Source organism: Mixophyes fleayi, chromosome 6 (genome assembly GCF_038048845.1).
Source record: "Mixophyes fleayi isolate aMixFle1 chromosome 6, aMixFle1.hap1, whole genome shotgun sequence".
NCBI classification, from domain to species: Eukaryota; Metazoa; Chordata; class Amphibia; order Anura; family Limnodynastidae; genus Mixophyes; species Mixophyes fleayi.
The window spans coordinates 177,736,632-177,758,161 of NC_134407.1; the positions used below are offsets into that span (position 1 = coordinate 177,736,632).

Consider the following 21,530-nt stretch of genomic DNA (forward strand, 5'->3'; position numbering starts at 1 on the left):
AAAGTTTTTCCAATTGCATTTCCTAATTTTCATACTTTCATATATAAGATCACAGTTCAAAGAAGGGTAGGGGTGCATTTCTACGATTTCTCTTTATGGATAATCTAGTGTGAATGGACTTTTAATTCTCTCGCTCTAAAGAAAATATTGGAAAGTAAATGTAGGCGCTATATTGCAGTTTTTCACCTTCTGTGTCATTTTTTTCCTTTATTTCATCTCCAATCTCTCTTGAAGGATATCTATATCTGTGGGCCTATTGAAAAGGCTTATATAGAATAACAAAAAAAAAAGCATTATAGCTGCGGTCAGTAAATATCTAGAGATGTTCTCTGCGCCCTGTGTTCTGGTTTTGGATCCCAATTTTTCATCTAAAATTCCTAATTTTTTTTTGTGTGATTTTAGCAAAAAAAACAACAATTTTGCCCCCCCCCCCCCCCCCCCCCCACCACATTATTATTAACCTCAATAACACTAATTTCAAGTCATTTGCTGTCAATTTAGACCATTTCACAGATCACAATATTTTCATACACTTTCAAACAGACTGCAGCGACCTGGCTGGATGCTAAGCGACAGATCAATGACTCACACACGGCAGTTCCTAGCACATCTAGGAAACGGTGTCATACAGCAGTCGCAGAAAAGAAAAGGGGTGCAAGATGGAATTGTCCTTGGATTGTGAAATCAGTTATGGTTCATTTGGTCGCTCCACCCGTTCCTTGGATAACTGTGGTAATTCTACAGCTGATACATGGTGACGAGCGCTGACCTCCCCCTCCCCCACCTTCGGCATGTGTGCTTTTTATCAGACCCAGACCAATCCAGGGTGCCAGGCAATGCACTAAAAAGAGCCATTGTAATTCACAGCAAAAAGCATGTTAATCACTGAGCTTCGAATTGGCCCCAATTCCCAGAAAATTATAATATAGTTAGGTACCTTTGGCGTAAAGTGCAGATTACAAACACTTTGTGCAATAGTGGAAACAGCAGCAAAGTGGAAGGTAATATATATGCACATTTATTTAGACATCCATGCTTACATTACTGTGGCTTTACAAAAGCTACAAATGGCTAGACAACTGTTGTCAAGATTTTGCATCGTGCCCCCCCCCCTCATATTTGCTACAATATGCCCATTATAACAGTTTGTTAATAATTATCCCCAGTTTACAATAACCACTTTTTACACTTAAACCTTGAGACAACGGAATCCCCTTCCCCCAGGCTACAACTTATTCCTCCATTTTATTATGTATTATACTGTACAAATGCACAATATGTAACTTGACACCATACGTCCCAGTGCACCATGCTGATACTTGTAGTTTGGCAACAACTGGATAGCTACAGGTTGCCCAATTCTTCACTAAGGTGTAAGCATTTGCCTTTTTCTTATCCGCACAGCAAGCATTCAACCATCAACTGTCTGTAACAGTGGGCTATCCAGTCATTCTCAATAGTGACTGTGTGGTCTGATTGCTGTGGCAAGAAGGGAAGGCTGCAGTTGTAGTCTTTCTGCTGCTGATCTGTTCAGGAACACTCTGATGCACATCAATAAGTATTCTTCTGACACAGTGCGTGGACTACATCTTCCTCCTGCTCCTTGAGTCGGTCACAGAAAGTGATAATTATGATTATCCTCTGGCACACTGCCAACTGTAAGTATGGGCCAGTCATGCCAACTATTAAGTCTGGCATGTGCCTAAGTTAATGGCAACTTTTAGTGGCACTGCCACTGGCCGGACGATCAATCTCATGTGTACAAGGATGTATGAGAGTGATCTGAACCAGTTCCAGGGTTTTGTCAAATGTCACTGTCAACTTACTGTAGGGTTTGGTTGACTGACTCCTCAATCCTACTTATTTTGCCCACTGCTGATTTGGTACCTTCTAAATTATGATATTATTCAGTTACCAATAATTATCACACTGCAATCTACAGCTGAATAGATGAAAAAGCAAATAATTAAGGTTTTGGAATGGCCATGTCAAAGTTCATGCCATAACCACACTTCAGATGCCGTGGATAAATTAATGCTCTCAAATATTAAACTGAAGCAGTGTTGTAAGGAGGAGTGGACCTAATGTACTCAATATTAGGTGACTGATACATTCACACATAAAATGATTACTTCAAGTTATTGCTACTAAAGGTTATTCTGAAAGTTACTGAATCATGATCATCATCATCCTTTATTTACATAGCGCTAGCAAATTCCGTAGTGCTTTACAATTGGGAACAAACCTTAATAAAACAATACAGGGTAATACACACATACAGACAGAGAAGTAAGATAACCCTGCTCGCAAGCTTACAATCTGGATTTCACACATGATTTTCATGTTGACTTATTTTTTTTGTTAAATAACAATTATTTGAGATTATATGTGTAAAAACACAGATTTTAAAGACGGTGTGCTTTCTTCTTCACTTGTGTGCATGAAATAACTGTAGTATTTTATAATAAACATGCCTGCCATTCTCTCATTCCTCTGCAGCTTATTGCCATTTGGGAGGAAGGTGCTTTCTAGAAATGTACAGAGTGGAATGGTTGATTCAGTTACAGGGGTAGACAATGAAGGACTGACTAGCTGCCAGCTGCACGTTTCTTCCCACCATTCCTTAGTACAGTTTAAATCTCTTATCTGCAGGTTCTTTGTAACAAAATAGTCTGTAATCATAGAGTTCAGACTTAACTGCATTCTTTTGACTATTGTCATTACTGCAACATATCTTGTTTCTTACAGATGCATTTGTTTGCCAAAATATAAATCTTCAGTTTGCTTAGAGCTACAGTGGCATTGCAAAGTTTGTGAACCCTTTAGAATTTGTTTAATTTCTGCATAAATGTGTTTAGATCTTAATTTAAGTCGGTGATGGTAAACAGGTGGCCCTAGGGCCACATGCAGCCGTCACAGCCTACCTGTGGCCCCAGCTCTTTCCTGCTTTTAGATTTGTTTGCTGTAGCCTGTAATACTTCTTTAAAATGCCTGCTGATGTTATTACAGTAAGGTCTTTCTTAGATTACATGTAGTATTTAATTAATGGGATTAAGTGTGATATACAGCCCTTTTTAAGTAACATGCGGCCCCCCAAAGTGTTTCAAGTTGCCTATCGCCGCTCTAAATCTTAAAAATAGAGCCCAATAAATACAATAACATATAAAAGGATATACATTCATTAATCGATCAAAATAAACCAACTCCTTTGTCTGTATATGAACCTATGCATGTTCACTAATTGACTGAAGTAATTGCTGCTGAAGAGGTTCACAACAAACATTTATAGTAATTGTTAATCAATCCTCCACATAGGCTTTGAGAAATTTTGTCCCCTTCCTCCTTGCAGAACGGTTTCAACTTGTGGTTGTTGGTGAGTTTACTGCATGAACACCCTGCCTCAGGTGGATTAAGGTCCATGCTTACCAACACAATTTCTTCTACGTAATAATTTTTTTTTGTAGACTTACTTTTGTATTTAGGGTCTTTGTCTTGTTGCCATCTTCTGTTGAGCTTCGGTTCACAAACGGATATCCTGACCTTGTCCTGTAGAATTTTCAGGTATGATCTAGAATCCATAGTTCCATCAATGACCGCAAGCGGTCCTCGTTCTGTGGCAGCAAAACAGCGGTTCTTGTGTTAGAATGCAGTGTTTGGTCTTCTTTAAACATCTAATTTAATCCCAAAAGTTCTATTTTAGACTTAACCTGTCACAGAACATTCTTCCAGGAGTCTTTAAACTTTAAATGTGCTTCTTGGAGAGTAGTGGCTTCCTTCTTGCCATCCTCTCTTGTTCTATTCTTTTTCAGTGTTTTTAACTGATGATTAACTCATGAACACTGACATTAGCCATTGCAGCAGAGGACTGCAGATCATTTGATGTTATCCTAATTGTTTTTGTGTTTTTTTTGGACTACCACTTGTGGGGAGCGTGACAATGGTGCTGAATTTCTTCATTTGTACACTAACTGCCTAATAGGAAAAGATTTGTTGATGCAGATTAGTACTGAGGTTCTCTGGAATCTTTTTGATCAAGGTTTGGCATGCGTTCACAAACCTGTTTTTATAAAAATGGCAGGCTCACCCAAACTTACACCTTTGATTGACATTACTAACTTTTATTATCCCCTGAACTGAATACTAGAGATTTGCATACATTTTCCCAGCACATGTTGGATCGTTTTGATCAATGGTTGCAAAAGTATATCCTTTTTTTTTTTTTTTTTTGTGTTGTTTAATATATTGTTTATTTTTATGACTTGAATAAAGATCTGAACACCTTTAAGGTCACATTCATGCACAATTTCAGAAATTTCTAATGGGTACACAAAATTTCTAGTACCACTAAGGTACTGACTGTATGATGTGCTGACCATTTGAAACAATGCAAAATACTGACCATTATTTTGTTGTTTCCACCCCCCACTCGTCTACTTAGTTCAGTTTAGTGCTAATGGAATATTGCAGAATAGTTGCTTCTCATGGACCAACTACTCATGTGAACATCTTATCTTTCATTGCTTGTCTTACAAAGAAGTTCTTTTTAACATGTGTTATTAATGGCATACAAGGCCAGTGTTCATAGTAAAGTGGCATTCTCCCTTTTACACAAACTAGCATTCATGTCCTGTTTCAGTAACACTTGCTGCGTGTAGGCTTATTTCATTTGTTTGTTTATGTCTCTAAATGTAGACCCTGGTGTCATTTCAAAGAACAGCCTCTCTGTGTCTTATAATGGCCACACTTATAGGAAATGGGAAGTGTATAACTATACTGGCTCCATTTAAGCTCAATGTATGTATATGACCGTAGATTAGTTCTCAAATTTCCCTAGATCATTTGTTCTTTCACATCTTTGGTTACTAGCCTGTAGTCGGGCCCTAGCAGAGGACAATCATTGGAGTTACAAAGAGGTCTGCAAATGTGAGACTACACAAGAAAAACATGTTTATTCAGTACAGGTGGTAGTATAATGTATTCAGAAAAACCAAAACAAGAAAAAGTAGATGGGGGCTGCATGGGGAGGGATATGTGCTGCATTTTAATGTGCACATTCTACACCCAAAGCGCTAGAATATTAGCGTTTGAAATTTAATTTCACTAGCACGATACCGCCACACATGTTCCACGTCATCTCTCAGGCCACAACCACAAAACCATAGGGCTGGGTTGACAGTGAACTCCTGTTCTCTAGAACCACATTTCTCAACTCTGGTTCTCAAGCACTCCCCAACAGGTCATGTTTTCAGATGTTCTTGAGTCTGATGACCACTGATGGTAATTTTAATGAGTTTTAATGCTAAAACAAAATAGAATTATAAAAATATAAATTTAAATGCATATGACACTAGAAACCATTGTTTACATTGTCGACATACCCACCGCTGTTTGCTGGGTTTTTGGAGCACATCTTGTTATATCCGCACATGTTTAGGTAAATGCATTGTGGAAGTCTTCAGTGAACTCCAAACACTAGTAATGTTTGCATTTGTTACATTCGTTTTCACAAAACACTAAGGTAACAGTAGATGTCAGCAGCTATTACACCTGTTTCTACGTAAGGAAATATTGGAAACATGACCTGTTGGGGCTACTCAAAGATTTTAGTTGAAACACTGCTCTAGAAAGTGTCAAATACGGTCTCATTAAAACCTTGCAGGTAACGTTTGACTGAAGATGGTGCTCCATGTCTAGTTTGCATTGTTTTATTAAAGAAAGTGGTATATCAGTACATCATGCAAAATGTCACACTTCTTGCTAAAATAGATAAACTGCACTGTTGAATCGTTTTGAAGAAAGTCACATATTGTAATTGTGTATTTTTGGTACTCTGATTTATCTCTCGTATTTTGCCTTTTTTAAATTGCATACGGTATGAGTGTCTCGTGCTATCTTTTCATGCATGTTTCATCAAATTGGAATGTCTATTGCAATTGGCCTTTGAGATATCTGTGTGTAACTTAGTTTGAAGTGTCAGGATGTTTTCTTGTGTGCGACATTCAATTTAGACCGGTTTTCTGACCAATGTATGAAAAGAACACTTTAGTTTTGTTTTGAATGCCAAATATAGTGAGATAAAAGATTTTGTGTGAGGAGGGGGGGGGGGGAAGGATGTATGATGTACAAAGCTCACAGTTCTAATGTGTGTTTTTGTTTTTGATTTTTTTTCTTCTCCTTTACAGGTCGATTGTTTCCGAGAGAGAATCACAACTGAGGTAGTACAAATAAAATTACCTCTTACTAAGAACATTTTTCTTGTTACTATTGCTATTTGACCAGCCTTGGATTTTTTTTTTTAATAAAAACTATCCATAGATGACACTTATCACCTCCATCTATTTATTTATATTAACTTTATAATGAAAAGTTAAAGCACTATACTCCATTGTAAGAAGCTATTAAAATATAGAAAAGGGACACACTTTGTAGATCAGCCACTAAATTGAAGCCAATTGTGTCTCTATTTTATCTAATGTTGCTGTAACCCGTGTTAATGGGCACTGGTCTATAAATAGTGGCGGTAACCACTTTGTTGGCAAGGACAATCTTCATGTGACTGCATACCTGCTGACCGTCCCAATAACAGTAGTACCAACTACCAGTGTTAACAAGGGTTGTGGCAGTGACGGGGCATTGTCCTGCCCTAGACTGTATGTAGTTTTGTTTGGTTGGAGAACTTGGCCTAAAATGTCCCCGTTTTGCAATTGTGAATGTGGGCAGATAGGAGAATGCAGCCTAAGGGCTGCAGCAACATATGTGGCATCTTGTGGTCCGGTACCACTGGTTCGCATGAACACTGGTTCAGACCAAATTTGTATCCTCCACTATAGACAAGAAATGCACTTAGCACTTTAACTTTATCCTTCAAAAATATCTTAAAATAGGACTAAAACCAAGTAGTATTTTTGTGTCCGTACTGATGCTCCTTTTAAAGTCCAGCTTCCCCTGTAATCTGAACGCTGCCATAAAGTTGAATGGCTACATTAATATTAAATGTCATTGGTTCATACACGTCTGTTGTTTTCCTGGACAACCGCTTTAGTGTATGTATCTAGTTGGCAACTTTCTTATGTTTTCAGATCAAATTTCCATCTCCTTCAGGGCCACCTATATTTTCACATACATTCTCATTGCAGGTACCACTCAACGTTAGTCAGTATGACTCTGTAATAGTGGTCTTAATAAACATGTTTATTATAAAGGGACATATACTTAACCTTCCTTTTCATGTTCAGTACTTTAACGCCACTTTGAGTTTAGTTCTTTAACTTGGATTTCAGAATTTTATTTTTTCAAATTTCTTTATTGAAGAATGTCAAACATGTACACATCCGTAAATAAATTAGAACAGAAAATGTATTTTTTTTTTATTTTTGTACTTTCAGGCTGAAGACCTTGTGGCCAGTTTTTTCCCAAAGAAGTTACTGGAACTGGATGGCTTTCTTAAGGTAATCCATAGCAGTAGTGTACTGGGCTTTTATTCACGGTTTCTGCTTACAGCTTGGGGTTTCAGCATGAAATCTGAATACAGTACTAGTATGCATAGGAAAAATGTTTAAATATCAACACTCAAACTGACAGATATTGTGACCTACAGACAGATTTTATTGTTCTAAAAACACTCAATGGTGCTTTCACAATGAAACATTAGTACCATGTGTGCATGATTGTGGAGGAAAGACATTGGGTGTTGCAATCCTATTACCTAATCTTTTATTGTTTATACATTGCAGGAGCCCATGCTGAATGTTCAAGATCTCACACAAATCCACTCTGAAATGAACTTGCCAGTTCCAGATCCCATTCTTCTAACAAACAGCCATGATGTACTTGACACTGTAAGTGTTTCACTTTCCTTGGACCCAGATATGGTTTGCTGCGTTGAGACCATTTGTATTGTAATATACAGCAGTAGGCTTGATATATTGAAAACTAAACTCCAACTGCTGCAATTTAGCCTACCACAGTTTAGTTGCAGAAATGCTTAGTGGTGTAAATGATTTTATCATTTTGTAGGGTTAGTATGATTAGCAGAAGGGTATTTGTCCCACAAGCATCTAAATCCAGGTCTTTAATTTTAAATTTGCTGTCTTGATAATTGAAGAGGTAATCTCTCCATAGTGAGACTGACTTCATTTCAGAATTATTTATACAATGGTGTCCAAACAAATAAAAATTCTGTGGATGGCTGGTGGAGTCCCTCTCTGTTCTGCTAGTAATTTCTAGGGCAGGGGATGTGTTCGCTCAGAAAAAAATTGTCTGGTCATATTATGTATGGTGTTTCTCTGTCTTCCTTTGGGGGACATTGGGGGGGGCATAGAGTAGGCACAGCGCAAACTGGCACTTCAGTAAACTAACCCTCTATACCCCAATTCCTGTTTAGCTTCAGTTTAAGTGCCTGGTGAATGGGCTGTGTTTGGGCCGAGCAGCAGCCCAATTCTGTTATATTTTATTTTAGTTCTTTTACAATCGGAGGCCTCTGTCTCCTGTTTGACAGCCGGTGGCTCACTGAGCCACGGCTGTCAGTCACTTCTCACAGCACTGATGGCTCTGTGCTGTCTGAAGGGGGAGGGATCAGAGGTAGGTGCCTCCGCTTACATACCCCCTCTCCCAACTTTGTTTTAGCCCTCCTATGAGCCAGGCAGAGTCATTGCAGACTGTGCCCGTCTCCATGGCACCTGCAGAGAAGCAACTGTGGCCAACACTGCGTAGCCAACTACATCTGTGTTCTCGGAGGACGAAGTTTCTATTTGTTCTCTCGATGTGGTCTGAACATTGCGCATTTATGTGTGTAGGACTTGGGATGTGTGTAAGACTGAGGATTTTTTGATTCTCTATGACGAACACACACAAGTTTTAAAGTGCCAGTTTGCCCTGTCCCTACTCTGTACAGAAGTATAAAAATGCAATTTTTTTCAAAGTAAGAAGCCCTATGTGGGTTTTGGGATCACTGTTTTCTTTTCCTGATGTGTTGCAAAGCGTTTCAGTGTATGAACAAAACCTGTTTAAGTGCGCAAGCCGTAGACCATCACAGAAGGATTACAAGGTGAATGCCATTAATCCTATTGATTTATAATGTGAGGTCACTGACTTTTGAGTGCAGGAATTTACATTCTATCTTCACTAAACTTTTGCTTTTTTACAGCCAAATCTTAAGAAGAGAAAACTGGAGGATGGAGATGATAACTTTCCAGGTAATCCTAACCTTTTCTTAAGCTGAATCTCATAGGGTAATATTTAAATTGAAAAGGAAATGTGATCCTCCCTCCCACCTCCCCAAACCCTCAGTTGTATCCAAATAAATGAAAAAAATCCTTTCCCTGCACCCCCTTCATATTTTCCCCCTGGGCAAATATGAAGGGTTCCTCTCACGCAGTCCTAGTTACGCCTCTGATTGTAAGTAATTCCAGGGGGAGCAGTGATGAACAATGAGATATTGAGGTCTCTTCCTGGAGTTCAACACTGCATGCCCTGCTGACCTACAGTAGCACATCATTTGTGTGCTCAAATGATATGGCATCACCTCGTTTGGTCATCTCGGATTTAGGACACATTCAGTTTACTCTACATGTGACTTTCAATTGTTTGTGTAACCAAGGAGTAGATACATCACATCTAAAAAAGACATGCAACCAATCAGGCTCCAGTACATTTTAGAAAATAACTAGATAGTTGCTATTGGCAACAACTTCACTTTTACCAGGTTAAGTTTACCCCCAAGAATGTGTGTTGTAGCCAAACTAATATTTATGTTTAGTACTAGCCCTTTATTGGGTTTTTGTTTTTGTTTTTTTGTTTTTTAAATCTCCTTTTGATTTGCTAGAAGCCTTGCTATATGAACATTTTAGGAAATATTTCTACAAAACGTAATGGTTTGATTTAGTGGTCACCATGCTGTATTAAGTGGAACAGTTTGTAACGGCAGATATATTGCAAGGGCAACAGCTAAATGATGGCTGGCCTCTATTGTGAAGAGTTTCTACTGGGATTTAGGTCAAATCTGGTGTCATATCTCTGCTCTGGAAAACGTGCTGGAGGACCACTGATCCTGGTGGTCCGATCGGAGCTGGGGTTGGCGATTTAGCTGTAGTGCTTGATAGTTCAGTCTAGTGTTCAGTGCCCCTGTTTACCCAAGCGGTTAGCTTACTGACACATTTCATCCCCCGACCAGTAGCTGCAATGCAGCAGCATTGGCTGGGTGTTTAATGATGCCTCCCATGTACAATCATGGCCAAAAGTTTTGAGAATGACACAAATATTATTTTTCACACAGTCTGCTGCCTCAATTTTTATGATGGCATTTTGCATATACTCTAAAATGTTATGAAGAGTGATCAAATGAATTGCAATTAATTTACAAGTCCCTCTTTGCCATGACAATGAACTTTATCCCAAAAACATTTCCACTGCATTTCATTCCTGCCACAAAAGGAGCAGTTGACAATAACAGACTGGAAAAGGAATTATTGTTCTTCCTCTGTTAACCATGGTTACCTGCAAGGAAACACGTGCAGTCATCATTGGTTTGCACAAAAAGGGCTTCACAGGCAAGGATATTGTTGCTAGTAAGATTGCACCTAAATCAACCATTTATCGGATCATCAAGATCTTCAAGGAGAGAGGCTCAATAGTTGTGAAGAAGGCTTCAGGGCACCCAAGAACGTCCAGCAAGTGCCAGGACAGTCTCCTAAAGTTGATTCAGCTGTGGGATTGGGGCACCACCAGTGCAGAGCTTGCTCAGGAATGGCAGCAGGCAGGTGTGAGTGCATCTGCACGCACAGTGAGGCAAAGACTTTTGGAGAATGGCCTGGTGTCAAGAAGGCCAGCAAAGAAGCCACGTCTCTCCAGGAAAAACATCAGGGACAGACTGATATTCTGCTAAAGGTACAGGGATTGGACTGCTGAGGACTGGGGAAAAGTAATTTTCTCTGATGAATCCCCTTTCAGATTGTTTGGGGCATCTGGAAAAACGCGTGTGTGGAGAAGGAAAGGTGAGCGCTACCATCAGTCTTGTGTTATGCCAACAGTAAAGCATCCTGAGACCATTCATGTGTGGGGTTGTTTCTCAGCCAAGGGGGTGGGCTCACTCACAATTTTGCCTAAGAACACAGCCATGAATAAAGAATGGTACCAAAACATTCTCCAAGAGCAACTTCTCCCAACCATCCAAGAAAAGTTTTATGACTAACAATGCCTTTTCCAGCATGATGGAGCACCTTGTCATAAGGCAAAAGTGATAACTAAACTCAAAAAAAACATACCAGTAGATTAATTGGCTGTTATCAAAAAAGTCTCTCTTCCTTTGTGTGTGTGTGTGTCAGGGAATTTAGACTGTAAGCTCCAATGGGGCAGGGACTGATGTGAATGAGTTCTCTGTACAGCGCTGTGGAATCAGTTGTCATCATCACCATTTATTTATATAGCGCGACTAAGTGGTTTGGGGATCAAAACAGAAATTTTGGGTCCATTGCAGGAAACTCCCCAGACCTTAAACCCATTGAGAACTCGTGGTCATTTCTCAAGAGGCGGGTGGACAAACAATAAACCACAAATTCTGACAAACTCCAAGCATTGATTAGGCAAGAATGGGCGGCCATCATTCAGTATGTGGCCCAGAAGTTGATTGACAGCATGCCAGGGCCAATTGCAGAGGTCTTCAAAAAGAAGGGTCAACACTGCAAATATTGCATAAACTTAATGTAATTGTCAATAAAAGCCTTTCACACTTATGAAATGCCTGTAATTTTACTTCAGTATACCATAGCAACATCTGACGAAAAGGTCTAAAAACACTGAAGCAGCAAACTTTGTGAAAACCAATGCTTTTGTCATTCTTAAAACTTTTGACCATGACTGTATGTGTAGTAATTTATGCTGCCACTACTCGGTGATAACCAGAAGTGATGTGGGTGAATGGCCGGGTGGACCTATGTGTGTGACCAGATTGGACATTGATGCTTGAGCTCGGACCATGGCATAAGAATTGGTCGTGTGTGTACAGCTTTATAATTTGTATAGTTGTGACATTTGGGATGGGGAAAACTTTCCAATTGTTTCAAAAAGCTTATTTTTCAAGCCTTAATGGACTGGTTTAAATGGACTTGTTCATGAGTTTGTCATTTGTAAACTCTGATGTTTGAATATAGTCTGTGGTAAATGGAGAGTATGAAACCAGTAGGGAGGAGCTTACTGACTTTTAGCAGTATTTAGTATAGCTGAAAAGGTTCACTAAGCAAAAAACCACACTTTGACCTTCTATGAAATCAGGAGTTGTACAAGTCCCCCCCCCATTCTACTGCTGGGGAAAACGTAAATATTATTTGCACTGCATCTTACCACACTGCAATTATGTAAACTGTTCTCTTTTTTAGCAGCATTATCTGTTTTATTGGAAGTTTCTGTCTCTACCTCCTTAGGTACCAAAGTTTTTGTAATGCCCAATGGAATGCTGAAAAGTAATGCTCCTCTTGTTGAAATCATTGAAAAAGTGAAGCCCGAGATTAGGTTGCTCATCGAGAAATGCAACACGGTAAGTGTGTTCATTGTTGAATGATATCCAATGAATGTATACAAAAAACATTTCCCAACTCATGTTGTAAGTTGCCTTATTGTTCATTTGTGCATTATCAATGTAACGCCCCCTAATGGCGTTTTAGTAAACCCTGCACAGGACGGGTCACCTAGAGGGCAAGTTAGGTGTTTGTGACAAGTGAAGCAAGCTGGTTGCTATGGTGATGATCCAGCCCAGTCTGCTAGTTACTGAGGAGTCGCTGTAGAAAGGAGGGAAAAAGACCTGATTTAATATCTGGGTACCTGGGAGAGTGGGGAGGATCAGATGAGGACCAGCCTCCCGCAGCATTGCCTTGGAGTGTAAGCACAGTGGCTGTGCAAGGGCAAGTACTATGCTCCTGAATAGGGGGAGAGTTCCCAGAGCAGAGACCCCTGGAGAGAAGGCGGGGATTGCTGCAAGTGGCAGCATGCATACACTATGTGATGTAGGAGCTGCATATGTGTTGGAGATGAGCTACACTGTGATTCTTTCTGAACTGTGAGTAGCTGTGGAACTACTGTGACAAGGAGAACCTGGCATGTACTGTGATAAATCCAGTAGTGTCTCTACATATAGAGGGCAGGAGTCCCTAATCCCAGAGAGGGGGAGAACCCCATATCACTAAAGAGAACCATAAGAGAGAGATGGGAACATTTTGCATGAAAAGGACCCTGGAGTGAGGTTTGCTGCAAGAGGCATGGTAGCTGAAGTGTTATAGCCAGGGGCTGTGCGTACACAGAGAGAAGTGTCAGTGCCCAAAGGAGAAATCATGCCTGCAGAGGAGGGGTGAGCTGCAGTTGAGAGCTACACAGCGGGTGTCGGAACTGCGTTTGAGGAGAAGCTGCCTGCCTGTTAGCATCCATGCGAGTGCCCGTGGAGAGAAGGGGTGAAGTATGGAGTATTGGACTGTAGGAGACTGGGAATTATGTTGTTGGAGGAAGAGGAATGTAAATGAAGATTTCAGTTTGTCATAGATATTGTCTGGCACCCAAATTATTGATCTATATAATGTTTATTGCACTGCACCACAAAGTGACATCACCTGTGTCCCACTGCTTACAAAGAAACACCTGCATGTGCAGGGACCTCCTTGTCATTTATACCCATGCCCATCAGCTAGCCAGGGCTGGAGAAAGATGTGCACTGTATAACTTCGCACACCACACACAGTGACAGGGGATTACATCAACAATCTGGGTGTAGCTAATCTTCTTGCCTCATTATGTCATACAATAAAAACAAAGCTACAGGGTGTTTCAAAATCTTTGTAGGGCCTGCTTATAGTTAATTGCCTAAGTTAATATCTGAAAGAGCGATGAATAACTGTATCCATTAAATACAGCAGGGCACAAAATAATAGCTTGGCACATCCTAATGGTATGCCAGTTCCAATGTTTTGTAGTGCACATCACTTTTACTGCCTCCAAAGAAAAATCTGGACGCTAATAAATGCTTTTATATCTCTAATTTATTCTCCACCTTCCCCAATGTTCTTGCCTTGTATATAAGCAGCAGGTAGAGGACATTTCCCTGGAATCACACACTCTGCTACTGCTGCTCGGTGCCACTGATTGAGAAGGATGATCCAGTGATTACTCTGCTCATCACTGTGTTAGGCTGTTATCTCTGAAAGGCTTTATCATTGGGAATACTGTGCTTGGTTATAAGTTTTTTTTCATCTGCTTTGCTTTGAAATTTTGAACTATTTTGTTTTTTTGTTTTCTTTCAGGTAAAAATGTGGGTTCAGCTCCTAATCCCGAGGATAGAAGATGGTAACAATTTCGGAGTGTCCATTCAGGTAAGCCACTTTTCTTTGGTATTTGTGGATAAAATGTTCTATATGTGGAGTATATACCCAGGAGGCCCTAATGTTGTATAAGATGTATACATCCTCTTTTAGCCAGAGCTGAATGCAGGCAATTGTGGTTGGTTTGTTTTTGTTTGTTTTCTCCAATGCGTTGCGTAGGCTACAGACTTCTACCATTAAGGAGAAATGTTTCTGCGACTATTTAGTGTCCATGCCTCACTCAGATATTCGAGCAGAAGATAAGGCTACACTTAAAAGCTGTGAAATATTTCCTTACTGAAGTGTTTATAGAAACCAAATCTACAATGCTCCTCTCTAAAGTTCTTCCCTACCATGACAATATTCAATTAACTTGGTTGCAACACATTAAACAACCCAAGTACAATAGAAAAAACAGCTCTGTTTTGATGATCTAAAGACTGTAAACAAAAAACCCAAAACAAACCGCAAGAGCACACGGTACCCAGAAATATTAAGCAATGTATTTTAGTTAAGGTTGCAGAAGGCCATGCCTGAACAGCTTCAATGCATCTTGGTACAGATTATTCAAGTGTCTTGAATGCTATTGATAGGGATGTGATTTTGTTTCTCCTCCCCTCCATATAATCTTCTCCGTTATTAATGATGTTGCAAATATCGGACACTAATCCAAGTCTCCCATTAGGGTGTAATTAGGTTGAGAACTGCTGGGTCAGGGTGTACAGTTTTCATGCTCCGCAAACCACTCTTACCCACCTGGATGGAACAGTGGCAGAATAGGGTATCCCAAGGTATAGGAAATTGGAGGAGGAAGACTGTTAGGGATAAATCGGTAGTATGTCCAAGTAATAACACAAAATCCATGCATAAAAATGTTTTATTAATGAAATTATACTACAAAATGTTTAGCGATCGACACAAATGTACAAAAATGAGCAGTGTCTAGCACATGACAATATAGGTACCCATGAAATAAATCACTGGTGGTCTAGAGATGCTAGATAGATGTTGTACAAAATCACCTCAAAAGAACATATAAATAAAAATTGTGTAAGTAGTGTCCTCATAGGTTGGAATCACTTGTACAATAGCCCTTAAATAAAGTAACAAAGTCTGTAATGGTGGTCTTTAGTCAGCTAGTGGTACTGAAGAAATGGTTTGTAAACTTTTATAGCAATGCAGAAAAGTGGGTCTTGGACTTGTATAGCTTTCCTGGAACGTCTTTTCTTCCAGTCAGGAAGACCTTACCCCCTGTGTGAGGATCAGGGGACGGCGTTTTGGAGAATTCTTGGTGTCTTTATCAGCTGTAATGGAAGGTTTTGCGCATGCTAGGTAGGTGGTTAGCGTCTCCTGCTATCTTCTAATGTGTGGTGGTTCAGCTGTTCTGTCGTGACAAGCGGAGGAATCGATGTCCACTCGAGGGTCTCTAATGCCTACAATGTTGGGAAGCATAAAGTGAGATGTGATGAATGTAGATTGTTAGTGGCTCCTACACACTTCAACACTACCACATGTGGCTTTTTCAGGGAGATTCAAGAGTTGGCTGCACACAGTTCTTATATAGTGCAACGGTCAGTGTCATCAAGGGGAGTGCCGTGTTAGGGGGAGGTAAGCACGGAGGGGAGACATGGAATGCTAATTTGATTCATACGTGTGGGGGGGGTACCACCAGATGTATGTAAACTTTGATGCTAAGAACAGGTTGCTGCTGCTGAAGGTGATGGATGACCGCCCAGAGGTCCATGGTGGTGTGCTAAATGCACAAGTAGATGGGCATGTACTTGTGGTACAATGAAATTGGGGAACTTAACACTCAAGGAAAGTCGGATAGAACATTATCTAAAATATTTAATTCCCATTTTGCATGTTCATCCACTAGTTGCAATCTGTCTCTCAAACTTCCATGTCAACATCACTGTTGCCTCTTCCTTTTTTTTCCTAGTGATACATTAGCAAGTGGAGCAGTTTTCATCACGAACGCTTGCTAAACATTCCCCAAGAATCACCCCCTCTCTCAAAGTGATAGTTCTGTTTTATTAGCTGTGGTAGTCAGAATATTGGACAGATGGGCTTATCCAGCATTTTTGTTTGTGGCTGTAGGAATGAATAGAGTAATTACCTTAACTTCGGAACATACATCTATGGAAACACCTATTTGCAAGCTACTACTTATCCCTCATTTATTTGCGGTGTTCTCATAGTGCCTGTTCTAATACAAGAAACAATGGTTTATAATAGGACTCTGTTGGCCTTCAAGAGCCAGGTGGCAAGTAAAAACAATCAGGTGGAGCACCTGGGAAATAGGAGCTGGGGAGAACACTGATAGGAGAAATTACCATAGAAGGGGCTTAACTTTTTGATGGGGGTAGAGGCTTCCTGGTGTGGGAAAGGAGTACTAAAGAAATACTGTGTTAAGGGAGGTTGAGTTGGGATTAAAGGTATAGCCCAGACCTGAAAATAAATGTACCCTTCGTTGTGTATATGGTAGGTAATCTCCATCCTTTTCATTTGGTTTGTTTCCTGAATTGTCATGATCCAGCACTCGCATGAGCTTGTGTAACGGGTGTGTGGCAAAGGGCTTATGACAAGCAACTACCTGATTAAAAAATTAACACTCTCCCTGTCAATCCCACAAACTAACTTTAGCTTTCGGTTCTCCCTTTATCTAAACTAGTCTTTCTCAACTTACTTTATTCCGTTATAATAAACCAAACAACCTCCCCTGTTTCAACTATGTAGCTTGTGATTTAATATGGAAAACAAATCCTCAATGTTTAAGATAAAAACAATTAAAAATCACATGAATTCACTGGAACACGTCTTCATGTGAAATTTACTCCCAAAATTGAACATTTTTAAACGTGCTTTAGGTGCCCACAGCCCTCCTTCCACTGTGATTAAACATTAGACGTTTAGTTTGTGTTTTTATGTGACTTGTAAGTCGCTTGCATATGGCATTAATGTTCGTCAATGCACTTTTATTAATTTCCTGGTTCTTATTTGTTAAGCTGAATTCTTGAAAAATGTTTTTTTATACCCAATAATTCTCTCTAAATGTATGCATAAATAGTAGCAGATAACATAACCCATCACAGTGAAAACAATTATACATATGTTCGTGGGCGAGCTACGAAAATGGTGTGGGAAACAATATTTGAAAAGTATGAAGAGAGCCCTAAAATGTGTTAAAATCTTCTCAATTTGCAGTAGGGGGAAATGGACAATGAGTTATATTCCACCTATTAATAGACATTGTACAAAGACTCTCCCTCTTTCATATAACCATCTGTTTATCTGCTGGTTTTCTTCCTGCAGTGAGGCAAACACAGAACGATGTCACTTTTTTTGGGTTGCTTTTTTACGTTTTATTTATTTCTATTTACATTTTACTACTTAATTTGCATACTGAGGGAAGGCCTTGATGACTGTCTTGAAGCTTAGCAGGGTGCTGGGTAGCCCTTCAGTTTTTTGCCAATACTTTATGTACTCATGCCACCTATGTACCTGACCGCAGCCTTACATGAGGAGTGTTACCACTTCAACTACTACAGTATCCTCTGATCCACCTATTCTGGTGACAGCAGTGTTGCCGACAGGGAGGGCTGAATGTCATATTCCATTTCTGCCAAGGGACTCCCTGTTCCAGAAGCCTTTCCATATGACCAGGCTTGCCAGATGGGTAAAGGAACACAGTGAAGAGTAGGAGAGCAGAGTAGTCATGTGATAGTCAAGATGGTGACTGCTGTTTTTGATTGTGTTTACACGAGTCATTCCCTAGAGACTCCTACACACTTGACCTTTTCCCATGGTGGTGGCCTCCCTGAATAGGTGGATGGACCCATTTTATCTGATAGAGACCCCCTACTCGGTCCTTGTTTGGCATCTATAGATATCACCTGCCAACCTTCACAGTTGAGGTGCACATTCACCACTGTGTACAAGAGCCATGGTCTTCCATTTTGACTTCTTGGCACCTGGACCATTTAGTTCCCCATAACGCCTGGAGAGTCTTGCCTCACCGTAAAGTATTTTGGGTTCTTGTGGATGTTCAGGGGTCTGATGTCATGGAGCAGTCACAAACTCCCTCTTTATGTTGCTAGATCCTGGTACTCTTGGCTATATCTTGTTGTCATGCCCACCTGGTCGTCCCTGCGTAGTCTCTTTAAAAAGGCCACAAGACGGGCGATCCGTTTCCCTCCTTCTGTGGAGTTGAAAGAGATCACAGAAGCATCTTGGAAACAACCTGAATGTAGGTTTATTTTTCCAAGAAGGTACTTGTCTTTATACCCTCTTCAGGAGGATGATGTAATTCGTTGGGAACAGGTCCCAAAGGTAGATACACCAGTGGCATGCTTAGCTCGCCACACTACACTTCCTGTTCCAGGAACAACTTCCTTACAGGACCTGACTGACCGCAAGATAGAGGCTTTTTTAAAGTCCATCTACACAGCAGCAGGTACTTTTTTCGGACCTGCGTTTTTATCAGCATGGGTCGCCAGAGCCATGGAAACGTGGGCTGACCAGTTAGCTATAGCTTAGCAAGATTCTGACTTTCTTCCGCTTGCACTGCACCTTAAGGAGGCGTTGGGGTACGTTTATGAGGCTGCTCAGAACGCAGCTTCCATTTCCTCCTCTATCTCTGCAACAGCTGTGGCGCTAGGAGAGCCTTGTGGCTGAGGTCTTGGGATGCGGGTTTTGAGTCTAAAAAGTCTTTAGAGACCCTCCCTTATTCCACCGGAGTGGTGTTCGGGACGGAATTGGATTCCATGATTTCCCAAGCTACGGGAGGCAAAAGTACCTTTTTGCCAGTCAATGTTTCAAGGCCTAGGACTCCTAGGTTTGGTTCATTTAGATGGCCCTTTCGAAGGGGCCCATCTGGCAGGGGTCAGACATTTAGGTCCAGTTCGTCGGGTGCCAGGAGACTCTCTCCGAGGTAGTCTTTCTTCTCCTCAAGTCGTCTCCCTCTTCCAAGCTTCCGGATAAACTGGCAGCATGACGACCAGCCCCATCCCCCCCGCCCTGTTGGCGGCGACGGGATTTGGGGTATGTCTGCTACTGTTCAGAGATCAGTGGGCAGAGTCCTCGGAGGACAGTTGGATTCGTGGTATAATGTCAAGAGGTTACATACTAGACTTGGCGGAAGGCCAAAGGAGACAGGGGTTCTACTCCAACCTCTTTTTGGTTCAAAAGCCGGATGGCTCCTTCCGACCAGTCTTAAACCTAAAGCAGTTGATTCTTCACTTGCGGGTGGTCACACTTCGAATGGAATCCCTGAGATCTGTTATCAACGGACTGGAGGCAGGTCCGTTCATGGCGTCAATAGATCAAGGACGCCTACCTCCACGTGCCCATCTTGAAAGCACATTGGGCTCTTCTCAGATTCACAGTGAGGTCTGCCCACTAGTAGTTTAGGGCTCTTCCATTCGAACTTGCAACTGCAACAGGGGTGTTTACAAAGATTATGGTGGTAATGGAGGCTTATCTTAATTCCAGAGGGGTGCAATTAGTGCCTTATCTGGACGACTTACTAATCAAGACTGCATCAGCTCACCTGCTCGAGCAACATCTTCAACTTGCCATCAGTATTCTGGAGGGGCATGGCTGGCTCATAAACTGTCCGAAATCCCTGTTAACTCCTTGTCAGAGAATGACTTTTCTGGGACTGATAATGGACATCAACAGTCGGAGTTCCTTCCAGAGGAAAAGATACGGTACCTGCGGGACTCGACGGCTCGAGTTCTGTCCTGCCGGAGACCATTGGTCCTCTTGTGCATGCGCTTACTAGGGAAGATGGTGTCGACCTTCGAGACTCTCCCTTATGGTCGAATTCATTGTGTTTTCAATGGGACCGCCTAAGGAAGTGGTCAGGATCCCATCGGAAGTTAGTGTCAGCTGATTCTCTTTTCACCGGAAGTGAAACAATCCCTCAGATGGTGGATGATCCAGAAAAACTTGTTAGTCGGCAGGTCCTTTGCCCCTTGGCCTTGGATCTTAGTATCCATGGACGCCAGCCTTCAGGGGTGGGGGCTGTGGCTCCTTCATGTGAGACTTCAGGGGCTCTGGTCCGCTCAGGAGACTTCTCGCCTCATAGATATTTTGTAACTAAAAGCCATGTTAAGGGCCTTGTAGGGAGCACAGCTCATCCTTCAGGGATTACCGGTCCGTCTCCAATCCGACAATTCTACAGCAATGTCGTCCGTCAACAGACAGGGCGCCACTAGGAGTGCAGGAGCAATGAAGGTGGCGACTCAGATTTTCGCCTGGGCCGAAAACCACGTCCCCGCCATTTCAACAGTCTCTATTTCAGGCATCCAGAACTGGCAAGCAGACAATCCTAAGCCGGAACGCAGTTTTGCTGGGGGAATGGGCTCTTCATCCAGAGGATTTTCAGTCCCTGGTCGCCCGGTGGGGGCTCCCGGATCGAGATTTGATGGTGTCTCGCCACAACAGAAAGGTCCCACAGTTTTGCTCAAGGGCAAGAGATTCCTTGGCAGTGGATGTATTGACAATGCCATGGGACTTCAGGTTAGGATACCTCTTTCCTCCCATTTTCATGATTCCCCAGGTCCTTCGGAGATTCAAGCAGGGCAGACTGTCTGTCATTCTGGTGGCTCTAGCTTGGCCGAGAAGAGTCTACGTCTCCTTGGGTTCTTAATTTGGTCCTTAATATGCTTCAGAAGCCTCCATTTGAATAGTTACAGTTGGCAGAGTTACGGTTCTTAACATAGAAGGTGGTTTTCCTTCTTGCTATTGCCTCAGCCCAGAGAGTTTCTGAGCTGGGGGCACTGTCTTGTCGAGAACCTTATCTGGTGTTTCATGATGACAAAGCAGTCCTCAGAAAGGTTCCATCGTTTCTGCCAAAAGTAGTTTCTGGTTTTCATGTAAATCAGGAAATAGTAGTTCCAGTGTTCACAGAAGACCCTCAAGGGCTTGGAACAGGAACTATGAAAGTTCTGGATGTGGTCAGAGCTCTCCGAATCTATGTGCAGAGGACTTCAAAGATTTGCTGCACAGATTCCTTGTTTGTTTTGTTTGCTTTGAGGCTGGCCAACCACATTTTGACAAATCAATCTATTGCTAGATGGCTTACATTGACTATTAAGCAGGCTTATATCAATGTTAACCGTCCTATGCCAGATCGTATTGTTGCCCATTCTACCCGTTCTGTGGGGGGCGTTTTGGGCTGCACGAAAT

General features: G+C 41.4%; 1 protein-coding gene across 1 annotated transcript in view; it reads left to right on the forward strand.

Annotated features, from left to right (window-relative positions):
- Positions 1–21,530, forward strand: part of PSME3 (proteasome activator subunit 3) — a 31,389-nt gene that overhangs the window by 3,209 nt on the left and 6,650 nt on the right. Inside the window, exons 2-7 of the mRNA XM_075177407.1 lie at positions 6,183–6,215; positions 7,386–7,448; positions 7,734–7,838; positions 9,146–9,194; positions 12,417–12,529; positions 14,280–14,348. Of these exons, the coding sequence (XP_075033508.1) occupies positions 6,183–6,215; positions 7,386–7,448; positions 7,734–7,838; positions 9,146–9,194; positions 12,417–12,529; positions 14,280–14,348 (432 nt within the window). The remainder of the gene's footprint in view (positions 1–6,182; positions 6,216–7,385; positions 7,449–7,733; positions 7,839–9,145; positions 9,195–12,416; positions 12,530–14,279; positions 14,349–21,530) is intronic.